The following is a 23,936-nucleotide window of genomic DNA, read 5'->3' as shown; positions in this document are numbered from 1 at the left end:
TGGGGAGGGATGGGGGGGAAGGGATCGAAATAGGCTAACAGGCAAAGCTAAAACAATGGATGGAAATACATTTAAAAATAATGGAAATAGGTGAGGAAAGAAAAATATATATAAAAAAGGTGGATCGGAAAAGGGGTGGGGATGGAGGAAGAGTTCATGATCTAAAGTTATTGAACTCAATATTCAATCCGTTGTGTTCAACAACTTTAGATCATGAACTCTTCCAGCATCCCCACCCCCTTTCCGATCCCCCTTTTTTATATAGATTTTTCTTTTCCCACCAATTAGCATTGTTTTTAAATGTATTTCCATCCATTGTTTTATCTCTACCTTTTAGCCTTTTTTGATCCCTTCCCCCCAACCCCACCCCACCCCACTAGGGTTATCTGTTCCTTGCTCATTCTGCTTTCTACCCTTAATCTCAACATTAATATATTTCTTAGCTAATATCACCACCATCAACACCTCTTTGTCCTTTTGTCTATAACAACTTTTGGCAATCTCCACCTATCCCTGGCCCTCTACCCAGCCCTACCTGTCCCACCCCCACTTAAACCAATTTATATTTCACCTCTTTTCTATTTTTCTTTAGTTCTGATGAACAGTCATTCGAACTCGAAACATTAACTGTATTCCTCTCCGCAGATGCTTGTAGACCTGCTAAGTTTTTCCAGGTATTTTTGTTTTTGTTTTCGATTTCCAGCATCCACAGTTTTTTGCTTTTACCCCAGAGACCATTACCCTGGGTCTCTGGATTTTAAGTCCAGTGATAATACCTCTCCATGGAAGGGACATTTTCTTGTTCCAGGATGTCTTAAAGTGCTTTCTTAGCATGGGCAAAGGGAAAATTAGTGACAAGTTACCCTGAATTACTCTCTTGTGTCTCCTAGTGACTGCTTATTGAGCATTAGGTGCCCTCAGAATATTGCTGGAGAAAAGTTTTAAATATAGAAGAACCCAACATGTTGGGCAGATAAAAATAAAAAATATTTTTTTGAAAAGGTTTTTAAAAAAGTGCCCTCTTATTCTGGAAAAGCTTTTTCCATTAATGGGTGCAACATATAAGGGTAATATTCACTGTGAGCATCTGACAGTCTACACACACAAGACACATTTAAAGTAATAGAACCTTCTTAGTGGAGTGCCCCCTTGATGAGTGCAGCCTGAAAGGTAGATGAAAGGACAGAGGATGAAATGGAAGATGAATTGGGAGAAGCTGGCTGGGAAATCACTGGCAAAATTGAGCTGAATGTATTGGACCTACAATCTGTACCTGCTGACCTCCGTTTTGGTCAGGCCTATGAAGGGCCATTCTGCTTTCCTCCTGAAATTTTGATGAAAAATCTACAGAAAGATGTAGATTGGATTACTGGAAAACATGAATTACTCTATAATATTGATTTATTACATATATATTGAATTATATATCCCTTGTAAGATACCAACTAGAAAACAACTTCAACTTACTCCTCACCACTCCCTCCAATTTATTGCATGTTGTGGGTTGAGTAAATGTTCAGGTTGAAAATCACAAATGAGTTGCAGTTATCGCTCAGTTATGCCCAAGATGCACAGCTGCATTCATCTCATCTGGCACACAACTGTACAGATTGAGTCCTTCTTCTGTACATTATGCACAAAGGATGGAGTTAATGTATGCCATTCAGTTTTGGGCTTCAGGTGTTAAGAAACTATGATACGTACTACACTGTCTACCACATGCTTGTTATCCTTTTATTCACGTGTGCTCTGTACAAGGCAAGGCCTTGGCTCATTGTCTGCTGATGCTTCACCATGAGCTGTTTTCTTGGCGGTTTTTGTCAGTGGTGGTTTGCCATTGCTTTCCACTCTTGAGTGCAGGGTGAGGAAGCAGGCCCCACATCTACCCAAACCACAATGGGAATCATACCCATGCTGTTGGTGTTATTCTAACCTACACACTAGCCATCTCATCTATTGAGGCTAACTAGCCTCCATTGTTATCCTTTATAACTGTTGAATTCTTTGAGATGAAATTATTTTGGTAACCGTGACCTCAGACTTTTATTCCATGCTAAGGTATTTTCATTCAGACTGCTCCCAGTTATCTGCAATTTTAAAAATGAATTGAGCAAAATTTCAGATGTGACTACCTGAATGTGATTTAATTTTCAGTGCTCTTGGCCGTACAATCAAATCCTATGTAGGCCAATTTTTTTTCTAATTTCTGTGGATTTTTGTCCTTTTGTGTTGCTGGGGAATGGTGGATAATTCTATCTGAGATTAAAGCATTTCCTGCAAAAAGTAGTTCCCACTAAAAACATCTTTCACTCGGAGCAGTCTATCTACAACTGATGACGTTTCAGAACTATACCTGATTTTAGTAACTATTAATTGAGCAGTGCAAAGCTTTCAGAATGAGAACCTTATTGCAGATCAGAGAACAAAAGCTCTGCTTGTTAACTATTTTCAAGCTCTGAATGTTATATATTTCCAGTCATTTGCTGTAATAATTCAATGCAGTGAACTAAAGAAAATGTTTACCACAGCTAAGAATCTTAAAGTGCCAGTCACAAACATCACTGCACAATGAAGTTTTACTCCAACTGCGAGCATCAGAATATCTGAGCACTTTACTAGTTGAGAAGAGATGATGAGCAGGAGACCAGAAACATCAGCGGGTTAATGTGCTGAAAACAAAACCAGAAGGAACAGAGTGGTGGCTCAGAGGGGATGATTCTGGCGAGTAGTCCTTATAATAAGATGCAAATATGTTGAAATGATGTTCCCGACGTGCCTTTGAAGGCTGCAGCGCACAATCGCGAACTGGTTTTATGACGCCATAAAACCAATTTTTGGCCCTCTTGCAATGTTTTCTGTTCCCCTCTGCCATGACGCCCATCACAGGAGGGAGCAGAAAATCCAGGCCATACTTTCTCTTTGAGTTTGTATATGATTTGGATTTAGAAGAAAATGAGTTATATACAAACAGTAACTTTGCCTGAAATAAAACAGAAAATACTGGAAATGCTCAGCAGGTCAGGTAGCATCTGTGGAGATGGCTGTTCATTAGAATGGTATTTTACTGTTGTATTAGAATCTTTGCCTGGTTTGCTTCATCTATCTGTTTCGCATTCCTTCTGCATTCTTTTCACAGAAGTGCCTACCCCATGCCACTTGTGGCATACTTTGTTACTTTCTATGTTGTGAGGAAAGATCCTTTTGTATTATTCAATAAAGAGCACTTATTACATCAAGTTTCCAAGCAAATATTTATATCTCAACTCACACCTAACACAGATTACCTGGTCATTATTGGTCTTTGGTTTGGTCTCCACTTTAAATACTATTTGGATCCCTCTTCAGATAGCTTGTGGCCTGTTCTGATCTGGGAAGGTTTCCCACTACTTATGAGCGACTTAGATCTAACTCTGGTAGGTTTCTTCAAAAACTCCTTTATTTACACTATTGTTAATCTAAGCCACTAGATAAGTATACCTCTGTCCAGTATAGACTTTTCCACCTTCTCTTTTCCATGTCTTACACATAACTGATAACACTGTTATACCATGATATACATTACTATCTCATTATCATAACTATTAACCCAATATTCTACAAGTATCAGATTGCTGGTTGTGGGAGCTTGCTGTGCAGAAATTAGATGCCGTATGCCCTGTGTTACAACTGCGAATACACTCCAAAAGGTACTTAACTGTTCTTAAATGGGACATCTTGAGGTTATGAAAGGCACCAAATAAACCAAGTCCTTTATTATTACAAAATAAATTGAAATTTGCTCCACTGTTTGCCCTGGTTTGTTATTTATTACAGATAAGATACAATGGCTCCTCCTCATAAGAATGTGTATTCGTCTGTCTTCCAGAATATAGGAGAAACACATATTTGAGATTCAGGGAGTAATGGTAACCTAGCCCATTGGCAGGAAACTGAAGAGATAATATCAGATGGACCATAAAAGAGGCAACCAATCCGGTGAGATTGGTTAAAATTAATCAACATCTCCAATTCAGACAGTGATGGGTTTTGCTGACTTTACCATTGAGTCATGTTGTCTGGCTAGATACTGGGCAGTAAAGAGAAATGGAATCTGCTTGCAGCGGAAACTGAAAATGCTGAACTCATGCAAATACCTGCTGCAGATCTGAGATTGGTAGCAGTCAGTCTGCAGACTTGCTGTTTGGACCCGATACTGGAGTCCCATTTGTAGTTCTTGGTACAGCTTGAAAACAAAAATGATCAATGTAGTAATCAATTTTCACCCCAGCTCATCAAAAGATTTCTGTCCTTGTGGTAAATATTTTGTTTTTACTCAAAGATAAGTACATTCTGGTTATTCTGCACTTTGAAAACAAAATGCTGTAGAGTTCACAATTAATAGTAATATGTAGGTGATTTACTTCAGCCTTCTCAACATTCATTGATAAGTTTCATGTCTTCTCAGATTGAACCTTGTGCTATTATTTTTATAGGTTTGCTATCATTCTGCTTTCTGTTCTGATGTTGCAGATCATAATCATGGATGCCCTATTGAGACATAATTATTTTAATACACTTGACAATTGGAATCCTGAAAATGTTACTGTGAAATCCTTTTATAATGATCACCTTTGGGAATGACTTCCACTTGCCTTTGTAAACAGATGGTTTCTTAATTCAGATTTGGATAATTTTTCTAGTGATTTGTTTGTATTCATCAGTGTGTGGTATGAGAGTTCTGGGAAACCAGATTTTTCCTTGTAGTCAACATAAACAGCTGGAAGCTTAAGGCCTTTTTTATATATATTTTTCTTTTCCCACCTACATCTATTATTTTTAAATGTATTTCCATCCATTGTTTTATCTCTACCTTTTAGCCTTTTTCGATCCCTTCCCCCCACCCCACCCCACCCGCACTAGGATTATCTGTTCCTTGCTCGTCCTGCTTTCTACCCTTAATCTCACCGTTAATACATTTCTTAGCTAATATCACCATCATCAACACCTCTTTGTCCTTTTGTCTATAACATCTTTTGGCAATTTCCACCTATCACTGGCCCTCTATCCAGCCCTACCTGTCCCACCTCCACTTAAACCAGCTTATATTTCACCTTTTTTATTTTTCTTTAGTTCTGATGAAGAATCATTCGGACTCGAAACATTAACTGTATTCCTCTCCACAGATGCTGTTAGACCTGCTGAGTTTTTCCAGGTATTTTTGTTTTTGATTTGGATTTCCAGCATCCACAGTTTTTTGCTTTAACCCCAGAGACCATTACCCTGGTTCTCTGGATTACATGTCCAGTGATAATACCTCTCCATGGAAGGGACATTTTCTTGTTCCAGGATGTCTTAAAGTGCTTCTTAGCATGGGCAAAGGGAAAATTAGTGACAAGTTACCCTGAATTACTCTCTTGTATCTCCTAGTGATTGCTTATTAAGCATTAGGTGCCCTCAGAATATTGCTGGAGAAAAGTGTTAGATATAGAAGAACCCAGCATGTTGGGCAGATAAATATAAAAAATATTTTTTTGAAAAGGTTTTTTAAAAAGTGCCCTCTTGTTCTGGAAAAGCTTTTTCCATTAATGGGTGCAACATATAAGGGTAATATTCACTGTGAGCATCTGACAGTCTACACACACAAGACACATTTAAAGTAATAGAACCTTCTTAGTAGAGTGCCCCCTTGATGAGTGCAGCCTGAAAGGTAGATGAAAGGACAGAGGATGAAATGGAAGATGAATTGGGAGAAGCTGGCTGGGAAATCACTGGCAAAATTGAGCTGAATGTATTGGACCTACAATCTGTACCTGCTGACCTCTGTTTTGGTCAGGCCTATGAAGGGCCATTCTGCTTTTCTCCTGAAATTTTGATGAAAAATCTACAGAAAGATGTAGATTGGATTACTGGAAAACATGAATTACTCTATAATATTGATTTATTACATATATATTGAATTATATATCCCTTGAAAGATACCAACTAGAAAACAACTTCAACTTGCTCCTCACCACTCCCTCCAATTTATTGCATGTTGTGGGTTGAGTAAATGTTCAGGTTGAAAATCACAAATGAGTTGCAGTTATTGATCAGTTATGCCCAAGATTCACAGCTGCATTCATCTCATCTGGCACACAACTGTACAGATTGAGTCCTTCTTCTGTACATTATGTACAAAGAATAGAGTTAATGTATGCCATTCATTTTTGGGCTCAGGTGTTAAGGAACTGTGATACGTACTACACTGTCTACCACATGTTTGTTATCCTTTCATTCACGTGTGCTCTGTACAAGGCAGGTCCTTGGCTTATTGTCTGCTGATGCTTCACCATGAGCTGTTTTCTTGGCGGTTTTTGTCAGTGGTGGTTTGCCATTGCTTTCCACTCTTGAGTGCAGGGTGAGGAAGCAGGCCCCACGTCTACCCAAACCACAATGGGAATCAAACCCATGCTGCTGGTGTTATTCTAACCCACACACTAGCCATCTCATCTATTGAGGCTAACCAGCCTCCATTGTTATCCTTTATAACTGTTGAATTCTTTGAGATGAAATTATTTTGGTAACCGTGACCTCAGACTTTATTCCATGCTAAGATATTTTCATTCAGACTGCTCCCAGTTATCTGCAATTTTAAAAATGAATTGAGCAAAATTTCAGATGTGACTACCTGAATGTGATTTAATTTTCAGTGCTCTTGGCTGTACAATCAAATCCTATGTAGGCCAATTTTTTTTCTAATTTCTGTGGATTTTTGTCCTTTTGTGTTGCTGAGGGATGGTGGATAATTCTATCTGGAATTAAAGCATTTCCTGCAAAAAGTAGTTCCCACTAAAAATATCTTTCACTCGGAGCAATCTATCTACAACTGACGATGTTTCAGAACTATACCTGATTTTAGTAACTATTAATTGAGCAGTGCAAAGCTTTCAGAGTGAGAACGTTATTGCAGATCAGAGAACAAAAGCTATGCTTGTTAACTATTTTCAAGCTCTGAATGTTATATATTTCCAGTCATTTGCTGTAATAATTCAATGCAGTGAACTAAAGAAAATGTTTACCACAGCTAAGAATCTTAAAGTGCCAGTCGCAAACATCACTGCACAATGAAGTTTTACTCCAACTGCGAGCATCAGAATATCTGAGCACTTTACTAGTTGAGAAGAGATGATGAGCAGGAGACCAGAAACATCAGCGGGTTAATGTGCTGAAAACAAAACCAGAAGGAACAGAGTGGTGGCTCAGAGGGGATGATTCTGGCGAGTAGTCCTTATAATAAGATGCAAATATGTTGAAATGATGTTCCCGACGTGCCTTTGAAGGCTGCAGCGCACAATCGCGAACTGGTTTTATGACGCCATAAAACCAATTTTTGGCCCTCTTGCAATGTTTTCTGTTCCCCTCTGCCATGATGCCCATCACAGGAGGGAGCAGAAAATCCAGGCCATACTTTCTCTTTGAGTTTGTATATGATTTGGATTTAGAAGAAAATGAGTTATATACAAACAGTAACTTTGCCTGAAATAAAACAGAAAATACTGGAAATGCTCAGCAGGTCAGGTAGCATCTGTGGAGATGGCTGTTCATTAGAATGGTATTTTACTGTTGTATTAGAATCTTTGCCTGGTTTGCTTCATCTATCTGTTTCGCATTCCTTCTGCATTCTTTTCACAGAAGTGCCTACCCCATGCCACTTGTGGCATACTTTGTTACTTTCTATGTTGTGAGGAAAGATCCTTTTGTATTATTCAATAAAGAGCACTTATTACATCAAGTTTCCAAGCAAATATTTATATCTCAACTCACACCTAACACAGATTACCTGGTCATTATTGGTCTTTGGTTTGGTCTCCACTTTAAATACTATTTGGATCCCTCTTCAGATAGCTTGTGGCCTGTTCTGATCTGGGAAGGTTTCCCACTACTTATGAGCGACTTAGATCTAACTCTGGTAGGTTTCTTCAAAAACTCCTTTATTTACACTATTGTTAATCTAAGCCACTAGATAAGTATACCTCTGTCCAGTACAGACTTTTCCACCTTCTCTTTTCCATGTCTTACACATAACTGATAACACTGTTATACCATGATATACATTACTATCTCATTATCATAACTATTAACCCAATATTCTACAAGTATCAGATTGCTGGTTGTGGGAGCTTGCTGTGCAGAAATTAGATGCCGTATGCCCTGTGTTACAACGGTGAATACACTCCAAAAGGTACTTAACTGTTCTTAAATGGGACATCTTGAGGTTGTGAAAGGCACCAAATAAACCAAGTCCTTTATTATTACAAAATAAATTGAAATTTGCTCCACTGTTTGCCCTGGTTTGTTATTTATTACAGATAAGATACAATGGCTCCTCCTCATAAGAATGTATATTCGTCTGTCTTCCAGAATATAGGAGAAACACATATTTGAGATTCAGGGAGTAATGGTAACCTAGCCCATTGGCAGGAAACTGAAGAGATAATATCAGATGGACCATAAAAGAGGCAACCAATCCGGTGGGATTGGTTAAAATTAATCAACATCTCCAATTCAGACAGTGATGGGTTTTGCTGACTTTACCATTGAGTCATGTTGTCTGGCTAGATACTGGGCAGTAAAGAGAGATGGAATCTGCTTGCAGCAGAAACTGAAAATGCTGAACTCATGCAAATACCTGCTGCAGATCTGAGATTGGTAGCAGTCAGTCTGCAGACTTGCTGTTTGGACCCGATACTGGAGTCCCATTTGTAGTTCTTGGTACAGCTTGAAAACAAAAATGATCAATGTAGTAATCAATTTTCACCCCAGCTCATCAAAAGATTTCTGTCCTTGTGGTAAATATTTTGTTTTTACTCAAAGATAAGTACATTCTGGTTATTCTGCACTTTGAAAACAAAATGCTGTAGAGTTCACAATTAATAGTAATATGCAGATGATCTACTTCAGCCTTCTCAACATTCATTGATAAGTTTCATGTCTTCTCAGACTGAACCTTGCGCTATTATTTTTATAGGTTTGCTATCATTCTGCTTTCTGTTCTGATGTTGCAGATCATAATCATGGATGCCCTATTGAGACATAATTATTTTAATACACTTGACAATTGGAATCCTGAAAAAGTTGCTGTGAAATCCTTTTATAATGATCACCTTTGGGAATGACTTCCACTTGCCTTTGTAAACAGATGGTTTCTTAATTCTGATTTGGATAATTTTTCTAGTGATTTGTTTGTATTCATCAGTGTGTGGTATGAAAGTTCTGGGAAACCAGATTTTTCCTTGTAGTCAACATATAAACAACTGGAAGCTTTAGGCCCGATTTTCACACTTGACATGCATATGAATTCAGCAGTCCTGGAAGTGGATATAGAATTCGTTCGCGGGTACTATCACATTTTCAAGGGCCGGGAAGCCTGTTGGGCACTGGCGACCCAGTGAGGGATTCAAAAGCAGCAGAGGCAGCTCCCCGAAGGCTGCCAGGGGCCACAGAGAGGGCTGTCGAGTTTGTGGAAGAAAAATGTGTGTGCAACAGCAATGGCATCTGCACCTGCTAGGCATGCCAGGGGGGAGGCAGTGGGCACTCATCTCCCCAGCTCTCGGATGAGCTCCTGGGAATCCTTGTGGAGGAGGTCAGTGCCAGGCAGGTAATCTTGATAACCAGGATGGCAAGAGGATGCCACCACACTTCACCAAGAAGGCATAGGCAGAGGTGGCAGCCTAGGTCAGCAGCCATGATGTTGTGTGGCGCACATGGGTGCAGTGAAATAAAAGGTTCAATGATCTGCTGCGCTCAGCAAGGGTGTTTTAAGAAATTATGAGGATCAGGTTCGCAGGCGGGTAGTTTGATGCGGAAACAAAGAACAGGAGACTAGCTTGCTAGGATAATATTATTTTATTTTGCTTGTTTCCTACCTAGCTTACATAGGATAGAAGCCAGATCCAATACTCACAACGGGTCTGGCATAATTGACTATATACTTACTCCACGGATTACTGGAACTGGGAGCCGTCAGTTCTGTGGAGATGCTGCCTGTGACCCACGCTCAGCGATTAATGCAACCCGGAGCAGACTCCCCGAACTGGGGACTTTCCAGGCTTATATATGCGCTACTTGCCGAGTTCACTGAGTCCGCGTTGGGCACTCGTCCAACACATTGTTTAGTACTGGACATTGTTCCCATGCGGTTTCGGCTCCGACTCCCTTCAGTAGATAACAGGAAGTCTCTTAGCAACGTCTTGTGTTCAAGGTCAACTGGTGCCTGGATCCAATCTTGCATGTATTGGGACACCATGTTAACCCCTTATATTACATTCCACTGATTGGCCCAATACATGTAACGATTATACAAATACATAATAATAAGCAATACATTGTTATAACATGTACATGTTTTGTTCCAGTTGCTGCCGCACACGGCAAACATACGTACAGGTCAGTATATTACAACAGGTCAGAATCACTAAAACTCCGATTAAAATGAACAACGGAGGAAATAGGGAACGTCGTGCCGTAGTTGACAGCCCATTGAACAGATCCCACCAGTGATGGGCGGATTCCACCTCTACTACATGAGCAGCGTGTACTACCTTTTGGCCATGTATAAAGGTGGACACAGTCACCCGGGTAACATTGATTTGATGTTGTCGCAATATCTGCTTTAGCTCTTCCGAGCGATCGAGGGCCTGTTTAAAACGCTCTAGCGAGATACTCCAAGGGTGCAGCCATACCTGCCACTGCATAGTGGTGAGGTGTTGCGTTCCGCTGTAATTGGTCAATAGGTAAGTATGGTTCTGCCACCGCCATCGATAGATGCCAGTAAGGCAACCTGAAAAAGGGGTCGTCGGGAGTAAGGCATGGGCATGACTAGTGGCCACACAGAGCGTATGGGGACCAATCTGCCACATCATATCTCGGGGTGCCTCAATCATCCATTCACACAAAGCCGTGTCTTCTGTAAGGCACGGGTCTCGATATCGATCCATCAACAGACAGGCCTTTCCTTGATCCGCCTGCTCACACGCGGACAAGTCATAGGTAAGATTGGTGTCCGGACTGAACCAATTCCCTTTTGTTTTGAGAAAGTAATATCCATCAGATGTAATGACCGGCAATACGTAATATCGGCACACCGTCACAAAATCAGTTACATTCAAGGTTACAAAATGTCCTTTACACAGCGTTGCATTACACCATGTTTTGTCCGGATAGGTGTTCATCCATAATTTCTCAGATACGTTCCACACCCCTCGCCAGGCCTGAACATTAGGCGAAGTGACTATTCGTAAAAATCGTTCTTTTTGCAAATGTGCATGCAGCATTTGGATACCGCAAATTGTCCAGTTCATCTGTACAGTAAAATTTTGGAACAGCCGTTGAGTCGAATCCCACACGTCCAATTCCCATTTTAAGGAATGCAGCAAAATTCGTGCAGTCTCTTCCTGCGTCATCATGGCCGACGGCATCCATCGGCCAATAGTGTACAGGCCTTGTGCAGTTGCTTGCCCCGTACTGGATAATTTAGCACGGGTCACTTCAGAGTCTATGGCATTGGATATCCCCATTACTGTCCCTGCCCCTCCTAACAAGGTATCGTACCACGCCCGTCGTCGCCGTTTAGGGTTACATTCGGGTATGACTGGCAGTCGGACTTGCCAATGTACATTGGTTTGTGCGGCGGTGCTGGCCATGGTCTGACAAGTCGACGCTATAGGGGCCAGGTGCGTGTGGTGTACCTTTGGTACAGTTGTTACAACATCGCATACCCCACAGTTAGTGCTGTCACCGACACATATTCTAACGTCAAATAACGATGTCGTCGAAGGCGGTTGATGTTTCGGGATACGAGACTCTTTCCTGATCAACCAGTCCATTGGGCCTCTGCCAGTAATTGGCGTCCCATTGGTAATCTTCATTTCTTGGTTGGTGATAATAGTAGTCCATTCAATACCACCCTCATGACATTGTCCTTGGGAACACATATTCACCCAGGTGTGAATAGTCAGTACACAGCCCGGGGCCACTGTGGTGTTTGCGTCTTCAAAAATGCCTTTGCACTGATATAACGTGCAATTGCTGGTGATAGTCATAATGTCACATTGTTGCCCGGAGGGGCATGTAAAATTGTCCTGCCTTCGCTCTTGGTCACTGGTTTCCCAGCTGACGATCTGCCCCAGAGCGCCGGCCTCGTGCTTTACTTTCGACCCGGGTCTTGACATACTCCGACCCAGGATTCCAACAGTCCATAGCACGTTCAGGGCCCACCACCATGCCATGATCCGGATCTATGGTGACGAGAAGACGTGGGCTCATGTTTCTCGGAGGTAGCATTGGTTTGCCGGCACATTATGCCAGGCTGAGTCCCCTGGATACATTATTGTCACCAGACTATCCTTCCCTTGGGCGATTATTTCTGCCGGTTTTGGAGGGCCATTTGGCTGACGTACCCAGACTTTAGCCCCTTTTACATCAGTTGATCCGAAACCCCCGGTTCCCCGCTCGGTTATTTTTGTAGGGGCCCCCGTCTCCTCCACAGCGGACATGTCACAGGGTTTAATTACCAGTTGGGCGATCTTATCCCCCTTATTAACTACGTAGGGCTCGGTGGTGATGTTGACTAGGATAACCCCAATCTCTCCCTGATAGTCTGCGTCAATAACTCCACCCATAACATCGATCCCTTTCAGTGATAACCCAGATCGTGGGAGAATGTGTCCGTAAGTCCCGGAAGGGCAAACTAATCCCAAGCCGGTTTTAACCGCCGTGGGAACTTGGGGCACCAACGTTCGGGTGGTCAAGGCCCGCAAATCAAGTCCCGCCGATGCCGGGGTGGCTCGGACTGGCAGTTCCGCTTCTGCATCGAATTTCCACATTTTAATGGGACGCGCCTCGGGCGTGTCACATACCTTTATCATCCTATTTAAGGGTGTAACCCCATTCCCCAATGGGCGATTGTTAATTTGTTTCACCACCCGGATGAGGTTCTTTTTCCAATTTGTCAAATCATTTGCCCCCCCCGCCTTCCGGAGGGAGGACTTCAAGATCCCATTCATTCGTTCAATCAGTCCCGCTGCTTGCGGATGATACGGCACATGGTATATCCATTCGACATGGTTATCGTTGCACCATTGCTTTATCCGCCCTCCTGTAAAGTGCGAACCGTTGTCGCTCTGGACCTGCATAGGCATCCCATAGAATTGTTCTATCATATCTAAACATCGCAGGGTTGCCTGCTGATTATTATGGCGACAAGGATGGGTCACCAGGACCCCGGACATGGTGTCCACTGCTGTGCAAATGTGCCTACATCCCTGGGACGTGGGCAATGGGCCCACGAAGTCCATCTGCCAGCTTTGGCCGGGGCTTTCTCCTCGGTGAATGTGTCCCATCATATGCTGAGGCACTCCCTGTCTTTGGTGTTGGCATTGCTCACACTGATTCACTGCAGTTTTTACATCATCTACTAGTAGGTCTATGCCCCGATCCCGGGCCCATTGTAGAGTCCCTTGTACCCCCCAATGCCCAGCCTTTTGGTGTGCCCATCTGGCTAGATCCACCGAGGTGTCCCTTTGTACTACCATGGCTCGAACTATGCCGTCCACATATCGGTTGTGAAGGGCCTCGGCGTCGTTTCGGGACGTATGGGCATCTACATGTGTGATGAATATCCTCAAATGTTGAGCTTTCTCCCAAATTTCCTCCCACAGCGGCTTACCCCATACTTCCCGACTTTGGATCATCCACTGATTGGTCTGCCATGTAGGCATCCACTGAGTCATTCCATTAACTACTGACCAGGAGTCGGAAAATAGATGTACCCCAATAATTCCGGCCTGCATAATTACCATATGCACCGCCTTGAGCTCGGCCCACTGACTACTCTTCCCCTCTCCCAATTCTTCCAAGGTGATCCCTTGCTTGGGATTATACGCAGCGGCCTTCCACCTACGCCGTCCTGACTTCCATTGTGCCGAGCCGTCCACAAACCAAGCGGTGGCTTGCTCTTCCGACGTCAGCTCGTCGTACCTTTTCCCAAGTTTCACAGGTGATTCAGTATATTCAATCACCTCAAACCTCACTTCCCCTCCCTCGGGGGCCTCCGCCACTTGCTCATGTAAGACTGACACCCCCTTCTGCCCAGTCTTCACTCTTTCTGACACATACCATTTCCATTTGATGATACTACTTTCTTGGGCCGTCCCTATCCTATGTGTAGTGGGATCACTCATTACCCACGGGAGAATGGGTATGGCCGTTCTCATAATCACTTCGTGTCCCGCTGTCAGGGCCTCGGTTTCCACCAAGCTCCAGTAGCAGGACAACAGTTGTTTCTCAAAGGGGGTGTACCTCCCCCCCGCCGGGGGTAGTTTCCGAGACCAGAACCCCAACGGCTTTCTTACGCGTCCTTGTTTTTGCCATAGACTCCAATTTGCATAGTCTCCCTGTGCCGAAACCTGCAATTCGACCGGTCCTGACTGTATTTTTCCCAAAGATACTGCTTGCTGTATCGCTTGTTTGGCCATCTCGAAGGCGAGTTGATGGTTATTAGTCCATTCAAACTCTGCCTTCTTCCTGGTAATTTGGTATAATGGCCTCAGTATCTGTCCCAAATGTGGTATATGTTGCCTCCAAAAGCCAAATAGTCCGATAAATTGCTGTACGTCCTTTTGCGTGTGAGGAACTGCAAAGGCCTGAATCTTATCCCTGGCCTTCCCGGTAACTTCTCGTTCCCCTTTATTCCAAATTATCCCCAGGAACTTCACGGTCTGGGAAGGCCCTTGTATCTTTGCCGGGTTGATTTCCCATCCATACCCCTTCATGTGTTGGACTAATGCGTCCAACAGTGTTTGTATCTGGGCCTGCCCACTACCTTGTATCATTATATCGTCAATATAGTGGGAAATCATTACATGGTCCGGCACTTCGAACCTTGCCAAATGTTCCGCCACTATCCTATGACATATGGTGGGGCTATGCAGATAGCCTTGAGGCAACCGTGTGAACGTGAACTGTCTACCTTCCCACGTGAAGGCGAACTGTTCCTGTCTATCCTCGGGAATTGGGATAGTAAAGAAGGCATTGGCTAGATCAATCACTCCGTACCAAGTACCGGGGTGATGTTGTATTCGTCCTATAATGGTAACGGCGTCAGGCACCGCCGCCGTCAGGGCAGGGGTATGGCGGTTCAACTGCCGATAATCCACCGTCATTCGCCAGGATCCATCAGCCTTATGGACCGGCCACAACGGGTTATTCCAGGCCGTTGTACACGTTTTCAACACCCCCGCTTCTAAATAGTCCTTAATGGTGGCGGAGATCTCTTTGTGTCCGCCGGGAATTCTGTACTGTCGTAGGCTAATCACTTTTTCGGCTATTGGGATGGGGAAGGGATCCATTTTCACCTTTCCCACCAACACCGTACGGCAGTGTATCAAGGTTCCAAATTCAAATTTACCGTGTCGCAGGTATAGAGTTAGCCCTGCCAGCACGTCCATTCCTAGGATCCACTCACGGACCGGCGTTATAATTACAGAGTGGGTCCTAATCGGCATTGCCCCTATTCTCAGGGGCAATTGCACCATTTTTCCCTCTATCAAATTTCCTCCCAATCCCACTAAAGTGACTGGGGTCCCTTTAAACTTATGGGGAGTTCCATGGATTAGGGTGGCCTCCGCCCCTGTGTCCACTAGAGCCATAACCGTCTGAACAGATTTGCGCCAGTAAATGGTCACTGCCACATGCGGTCTAATGTCGTCGGCTGACCATTGGCTCATTTGTGGGCAAATCTTCGGGGCTTGGCCCGATCCCTATTGGTCCTCCCATTCGTCCTCTTCTGACAACGCCGGGTACAGGCGCTTAGCACCCCTTCCTCTCTTATTTTTCCCCTTCTTATTCGCATTGCGAGTGCGCCGATCTACCTTGCAACATTCCCTGTAAGGGGTTGTCACCTCTCCTTCCTCCTCCTCGGAGGACTCCCACTGTGGTCGGGTGGGGGTTTTCCCTCCACCCGACGCGACGTTTCCTGCCTCCCTAAACTGGCATTTCTGTATTAATAACTCTACCAACTCCTCTGCCGTCACCCGTGGTTCGCGGGCCTCAGTTTCTACCCTGGATACTTTAAGTCCCTTTCGTTTACACATTTCCTGCAGTTCCCTCGTGGGTCTCCCATCGACATCCGCAACCGGGACTTGTGCTTGCATCAACGCCTGCCATAGGGCTCGGCGGGAGGGCCCGGGGTTAGCTCCTTGATTGGGGTTGGATCTAGAGTCCCCTCGAGTTTCCGAGCGACGTCCCTCCCTAGTCCCATTATCACCCCGGCCCTGCGTTCCCCAATCTCCCAGTCCTCCCATCTCCCGCATCATACTCCGAGCCTCCCCTAGCGTCTCTCCTTTGCCACTCAACATTATGGTAAGTAGCAACGGCTTATAATGTGGGGGAGCCGTTTTTACCAAATGATCCCTAGCTTGCTTGCTCACGTCGACATTTTCCACCTCATCCAAGACTCCTAACAGCAAGGCATCTCGTACACATAACCGGGTCAATCTTTGTATTCCTTCCTTAATCGTAGTCCACGTCCCCTCCAGGGGGGGCCAATCAGACGGGAACAGGTATTGTTCGGCCACTGCTCGGGCGTACATCCCGAACAGAGTCCCTGTACCCCTCTCCCCTATCATATCTTTAGCCTGCCGTCTATATGCCAGGTCTATTGCCGCATCTTTGGCCAATCCCCCGAATTTGGGCGCATCCTGAAAATCTACTTGGACTTGCTGTCCTCCTTCTTCCAGAAGCCTCACCAACCACAATTCAATGGGCTCCCCAGGATTGCGGCGGGTCTTTTGGGTGATATATAACACTTCTTCCGTAGTAAAATCCTCCGTCAACTCAGAGAATTCCGGAGGAGGCTGCAACTGGGGAATCTCATGATGGATGGGTTCTCCCCGCTCATTTCGTTGGGGATGTCCCTCATCATCTAGCAAAACTTCAAACCTAACAGGAGGCCGTCTCTGAACCTGTTTTCTTCGGACGACCGGGTTCGCTCGCACCTGGGGCGGCAGTTCGTCTTCGTACTGATCGTCCGAGTCCCCCCATATATTCCCGTCCCAGTGGTCAATATCCCAGCCGTCCCCATTATTTAGCTGTGCCACAAACGCCCTTATTTGAGTGGGGTTCACGGAGCGCGGGCGCTTTCGCTCACTCTTCCGCTTACTAGACGACAAATGTGTGATCGCCCGCCCCGCTAATTCCGTTAGTGCTGCTATTTCTGCCTTTAGTTTTATAATTTCTTGTCTTAACACGGAGGCATCCCCGCTACTGAGCCCCTGCTCATGCTTAAGGGTTGCTATTTCAGCCTCCAACTTCTGACGCCCGTCAGACTGCTGCTTACAAGCCGCCGCACAAGCCCACATCCGCCTCTGGATCCCTGGCAAGGGGTTCCTTGAGGGGACCGGGATTTTCTCAAGGGTGGACAGCAGCGACCCTGGGGTGGTTCCTACGCCTTCGGCCTCCCAGTTTTCCGGTCGCCCCCCACCCTTCCGCAAACAGGCCGCTACACTATGCCACGGCCCTTGCCATCCTGGGACCGCAACCGCCTCGGCCTGCCCTTCTGGTTTCTTATTCCTTTTCCCAAACATTGTTTCGCATCAAAATCCCTCCTCAATTGCGATTGATCCTGCCGACTACGCCAAAATGTTTTAAGAAATTATGAGGATCAGGTTCGCAGGCGGGTAGTTTGATGCGGAAACAAAGAACAGGAGACTAGCTTGCTAGGATAATATTATTTTATTTTGCTTGTTTCCTACCTAGCTTACATAGGATAGAAGCCAGATCCAATACTCACAACGGGTCTGGCATAATTGACTATATACTTACTCCACGGATTACTGGAACTGGGAGCCGTCAGTTCTGTGGAGATGCTGCCTGTGACCCACGCTCAGCGATTAATGCAACCCGGAGCAGACTCCCCGAACTGGGGACTTTCCAGGCTTATATATGCGCTACTTGCCGAGTTCACTGAGTCCGCGTTGGGCACTCGTCCAACACATTGTTTAGTACTGGACATTGTTCCCATGCGGTTTCGGCTCCGACTCCCTTCAGTAGATAACAGGAAGTCTCTTAGCAACGTCTTGTGTTCAAGGTCAACTGGTGCCTGGATCCAATCTTGCATGTATTGGGACACCATGTTAACCCCTTATATTACAAAGGGTGATTACCGAGTTGGCATGGATCTGTGTGGAACAGTGTTAATGGCTGGCCCTCAGGAGTGTAAGAGTCTGAGTGTCAACTGTCACTGACATTAGCGCTTGCCAAGTCGGTGAGCTCTTGGCCTAATTGCTTTGCGGGTTGATGGGCACGACTTGGATGTGCCCTGCAAGGTGTTCCTCAATCTGGTGCTGTAGGTAGAGAGTGGATTAATCAATGCTCCTCTGTCCTTTCAGGAAAAGAGAAGCCATAACATCATCGAGAGGTCAAGGACAGGTGGAGGCCCCCAAACCTGACGATTCTGACAAAATACGAGATGGATGCCGTAGAGATGGAATGCCAAAGGCCAGCTCAGTTCACCAGTCATGGAGAAGCAGGGGTCTCTGATGAAGGTAAGAGTGCAATGCACAGCTGTGAAAGTATCATAGTGTGTAAACATTGTTGCATTGTCTCATCTATAATGGAAACCTCAAACATGGAGTCTCCATTGTTCATTGAAAGGCAATGGCACTATCATACAGATCTCCATTGTCTCACCAGCCTCCTAGTATGCACAGTGACAGTGTGATGACTAATACTAATGACATGTCATTTTCCTCCCCTAGAACCGCCATCCAGCAAATGGGAGCAGGACCCCGATGAGCTCCCTTGACATCGGAGGACCAGTGGTCGTCAGATGCACCTGTGTCACACTCCGCCTCTGAATCAGGTGCCAGCACAGATAAAATACCTCAGTGGGCATTAGGTCATCGGCTACAATATCAGTGCACAGCGATGAGGGCATGGCACACACATGAGGAGCTGGTGGAGGCAGAGAGTGCCCAGGGCACTAGCAGTCGGAGGACTGCTCAAGATCAGGACCATGCTGAGTCCAAGGCCTCTGGAGTCGTCCATTAGGTGGCAGATGCTGGATGTCCAGTGGGATGTGCAGGAGATCTGGCAGAGATCCATGAGGGTTTACGTGCCATGGTCTCTGTTATGGAGGATTTCATGCAGAGCATGAGCACTGCGTTGACACTCAGCACTGAGCATACTCCCTCCTCCATTGAGAGAGTGGCAATTCTCATGGAGAGGCATATCCAGGGACAGAATCAGGGGATCCTGGGTTTGTACTCGGACCTGCAAACCTTCACACAGGCAATGACCTCAGGTGGTCAGTGCCAGTATGGGAGGTGGATGAGGCGTCCAGTATCCCAGCTAGTTGCCCATCCATCAGTGGTAAGCTGGGAGGTCCAGACCGACCTCATGTTGGCACACGAGTTTCATGTCTTCTCTGCGGGCTTCTCTCAGGGCGCTCTGGATGGTGGCAGCAGCTCCTCCACTCCTCTGCCAGTGACTGTGCCATCTGATGAGGCCACGATGACTGGGCGATTGAGAAATGCTCAGCCATGGCGCTGGACGCACCCTCAGGCACTGGTCGTGCACATTCTGCTGGTCAGAGGATGACTGCCAAGGTCATCAGAGTTGACATGACACCCGACTCAGCAGGCTGCCTCCAATGTCTCTACCAGAAGGGAAGGGCACCAAGATGCAGCACTCACAAATGTTCATTTAAATCACTGTGAGCAGAAGAGGGACATTTTATGGGTAATCTTCCATTCTGCCATTAATTTTTAAGCTGTTCACTGATGTGACTGTTAACATCTTATAATGTTATGTTCATTGTCTGTAAGTGCCAAGAACATATAAATTTTGCTTGATGTAATGGCCTGAGTATGCTTCACTTGTTTCAAAGGTGCAGAGTACATCAGTATCTCATGCTGGACGTGAGGGGCTCTAAACTTTATTGCACAGGCACTGAGTGGACTTTAGGTTCAATGGAAAGGCTAATTTCAAACATCCAGGTTGGAGGTGGCACCTGCGACTTGAGGTGGAAGCAGTGCCTTGGCAGCCTAGCTGAAGGTGAGTGGTATCAGTGCCTCCCTGGTGTCCCTGCCTCCCTGAGGTTCCAGAGGCCTGCCTCCACATCTTCATCGTGTACTTTCCTGGAATCCTCTTCTGATCCACCACTGGAGTCATCATCTGTGGCCTGTGCAGCTGCCTTAAGATCCTTTTCCCCCAGTGGGTCCCCCCTTGCCAGAGCCAGATTGTGGAGAGAGCAGCATGCAACAACTGTCAGTGCCACACACACTCTGGAGGGTTATTGTCATGCTCCCCCTGAACAGTCCAGGCATCTGATTCTCATTTTCAGCAGACCAATGGTCCTCTCTTGCGGAGGCAGGACTCCAATTATACCTCTGTTCTGGTTCTGTCCTTGGGTGCCACAGATTTGTCATAAGCCACCTTTTCAAAGGATAGCCCTTGTCACCCAGCAGCCATCCATCCAGTTGAAGTGGAGCTATGAACAGCTTTGGCACCTGTGAGTGTCAGAGGATGTGTGCACCATGGGAACTGCCAGGGTACCTTACACAGCCTCGCAGAATCTGCATCTTGTGGTCACAAACTATCTGGACGTTCATCGAGCGAAAGCTGTTCACGAAGGCACCCAGCTGACCCGCTGGCACTTTGATGGCCACATGTGTGCAGTCATTGACACCCTGGATGCGGGGGAACCCAGCAATTGCTGTAAAGCCTCTGGCTCACTCAGCCTGGCTGGCCTCGTCCATCTGGTAATGAATAAATATCATGACCCGCCTGCTCAGAGCATCAGTCGCCAGCTTCATGTAACTGTGGACAGCTGACTGGGACACTTCACACAGATTCCCCACTGACCCCTGGAAAGAGCTGGAGGCAGAGAAGTTGAGGGTCACCGTGACCTTCAGAGCCACTGGTCACCCACACAGTTGGACGCGATCTCAGGCCCAATCATCTGACAAATGGGAGTCACAGTCTCCCTGGAGAGGTGGACCTTCCTTCGGCACTGCATCTTTGACATGTTGCGGTAGCTGCATCGCTGCTTGTACACTCTGGCAGCAGAAAGTAGCGTCTTCTGCAGCCCTTTCTTCCTTGGACTCCCTGTTGGCTCTGTGCTCCCTGTGCCTGCGCCTGTCCTCCCACAGGTCACTCCCTTGGACGCTGCCTGCAGACTCCTGGCCCCTTCTCCCTTTTGCCCCTCTCTTCCTCCTCAGAGGAGGTACCAACAGTGGAGTAGACAATCCCCATTACCAGAGAAACAGAAGACTGTCTGGTGACTGGAAGGTTCCACATGGTATAAATCCTCTAACGGCCTTTGAGACACCAATGAGTCCTATAATGAAGGCTAGCAATGCATAGACAGACTAAAACAGAGATAAAGCTGTCAAGTTTCACTAAGCAACCAGCAGCAAACTATCTCCTAAACTCCTCACTACTCACAATGTCAATGTGCTGGACCCATTTTATCCTCCCCTTGGATGACAATTTGATAAAAATGTGCAGCTCGCCTGCCCATTTTACCCATGCGATGAGCGCGAAATCGCGCAGACAACATAAAATCTCAGTCAGTAGGCTTTTTATTGGACTTACTTGGCCCTTTAATTGTCGGTGGGCACAGCTCCCACTTTCGTGCTTGCCCGCCCACCTCAGTATGGTACGCATGCGCAATGACGTCGGGACTCATGCCCAACGTCATTTCAACCAATTTTATGTGTGTTCTTGGAATGTAAAATTCAGGCCTCAGTGTTACATAGATTTCATGCTGTTTTAGAACTCTCTCTGGACTACTCCCTTACTGTACTCAAGTGTAGTATACCTAATACGCACTTACACCGGAGTGCAACTGCTACTCATCTTTTATGCCAGGGACCTTCAGAGGTCCAACGGAAGAGTGACCCACATTTTCTTGGCTCTTGAAAACAGCTATTGGGTCTCCATTGTGAAAATTTAGAGCTGGCATCCCCTCCCTTATAACCATATTTGAAACAACAATTGGTAAATAAAGTAAATGGCAGACACATTGGGCCATGTTTTCGCAGGCTGATTGAGAATGGAATGGAGGCGGGCGGCTTGAAAAAATAGCAGTGATACCATGCGGCTGGATGTCCTGCCCCTGCCTCCAATTTTCCCAAAAGCCTCCGACCTTGCCAGCTCTCCTAACAGACTGATGAGAGTTGTTAAGGGCTTGTTTAAAGCCTGACTCTGTAAACTTTTGGAATTTTCCCAGAGGTGGCTGGCAATCAGCAGCTGTCTGTCTCAGACCAGCTGCAAGCAGGCGAGGGCCATGTCGCGGTGAGTGACGGAGGCGAGAAAAGCTTAGAAAGGTAGGTGTTTCATGCTTTCCATTCCAACACCCGCTTTGAAGGTAAAGTAGCAGCAGCCCATCACAGGTCAGGGGAGGAGTCAGCATTAGAAACTTTGCTAGTTCGGGGGGGTCGTCACCTTCTTGACATTGTATGGACATTGGAGCAGTCGGCAAAGCTGTTTGGATTCCACCTGAGCACCAGGAATGTACTGCTGGAAATAACTGCTCCACCTTCAGAAATTGGAGTGCAGCAGGCTGCACAGGAATGATAGAATGCCGGGCATCAGGAGGCCAAAGAAGAGGGATGAGAAGTGCAAAAGAGAAGCAGACACCATTCTGAGAGCAGAATTTACAGGCAAAGGCTAAGTCACTGGGGCATGACTAGGAACCAGTGCCCAAAGAGACAGTGACTGTCTAGGCAGATGGTTACAGATGCCTGTGCCTTCATCAGTGCAGATCTCTGCAGCATTCCACAGAAAGCTGTACAGCAGTGCAGCACACAGGTGACAGATGACTTCTAAACCAAGGCTGGATAACACATCAGAGTCACAACTGATTGGGTATTGCAGGCTCAAATGGCCTGGACCGGTCAGGTGGTACACAGCAATAGGCTCCTGCAAGAGTCCTTGGTCATTGTGGTGGTCTGCTGCGCTGTCCATAGCATGGCCGATTGTCTCTGTTTGAATGTTAGTCTCCAAGGTCACTCTTATACAATAGAAATGCTGCTTGTCCAGGACCATTGTGCTGTCTGAATAATATTGTTCAAATTGTATCACTTTGGAAGCAGCTGTTTTATAAACTAATACATCCTCCAGGAATAGATTCATTTTAATTAGAATCTGTAACAGCCACACTAGGAAAACAGGTTCATGGAATCTAGAATAGTACAGCACAGAAGGATGCCATTTGGCCTATTGAGCTTACACCCACTTTTCTGATGAGCAATTAAGTTACTTCCACTCCTCAGCTCTTTATCGATATTCCTGCAGATTTTAATCTTTAAGGATTTAATTCCCTTTTGAAGGATACTATTGAATCTGTTTCCACTATTCTAACAGGCAGTGCATTTCAAATCCTAACCACTCATCCTATCAAACATTTTTCCTCATATTGCCTTTTGGTTATTTTGCCAATTACTTTAAACTTTGTGCCCTTTGGTTATCAACCCTTCAGCAATTGTAAACAGTTTCTCTCTTATTTACTCTGCCTAAGCCCTTCTTGACTTCAAATACCTCCATCTCTGCTCTGGAGCAAACAATCCAAACTTCTAACCCTACCAGAAATTTTCAACATCATTTTGCATTCAAATCCACCCAAAATATTCAGTAACATCATTTGACATCAAAAGTATAATTTGGAACAGTTTTTTTTATTGCAGGGACAGTCATCAATTACCATCAAAAGTGCTCAAAAGAGATGACTGGACATCAGAAGTGATCATCAGACATCAGAAGCAATTAACAGGCATCCAAAGTGATCATTAGGCTACAAATGAGATTATTAGGCCTCCCCTGCCACACACTCACCCATGCCCTCCCTCCCATGCCCATACAGCCCCACTCACTCATACTTCATCGTTCCCCACCCTGAGCAGTCCTCCACAGTTGCT

At 45.5% G+C, this 23,936-nt stretch overlaps 1 protein-coding gene across 1 annotated transcript; it reads right to left on the bottom strand.

Moving 5' to 3' along the window:
* Window positions 1-9,845: 9,845 nt before the first annotated feature.
* On the bottom strand, window positions 9,846-18,041 carry LOC121290632. The gene is made up of 2 exons (XM_041211315.1): window positions 17,839-18,041; window positions 9,846-12,254 (listed from the first exon to the last, which is right to left on the bottom strand). The coding sequence occupies exon 2, from the start codon at window positions 12,243-12,245 to the stop codon at window positions 10,347-10,349; it is 1,899 nt and encodes a 632-aa protein (XP_041067249.1). The 5' UTR covers window positions 12,246-12,254; window positions 17,839-18,041; the 3' UTR covers window positions 9,846-10,346.
* Window positions 18,042-23,936: the final 5,895 nt, after the last annotated feature.

The sequence above is a fragment of the Carcharodon carcharias genome, chromosome 18 (genome assembly GCF_017639515.1).
Source record: "Carcharodon carcharias isolate sCarCar2 chromosome 18, sCarCar2.pri, whole genome shotgun sequence".
Classification (NCBI taxonomy): Eukaryota; Metazoa; Chordata; class Chondrichthyes; order Lamniformes; family Lamnidae; genus Carcharodon; species Carcharodon carcharias.
This window is presented reverse-complemented; position numbering and strand designations above follow the sequence as displayed.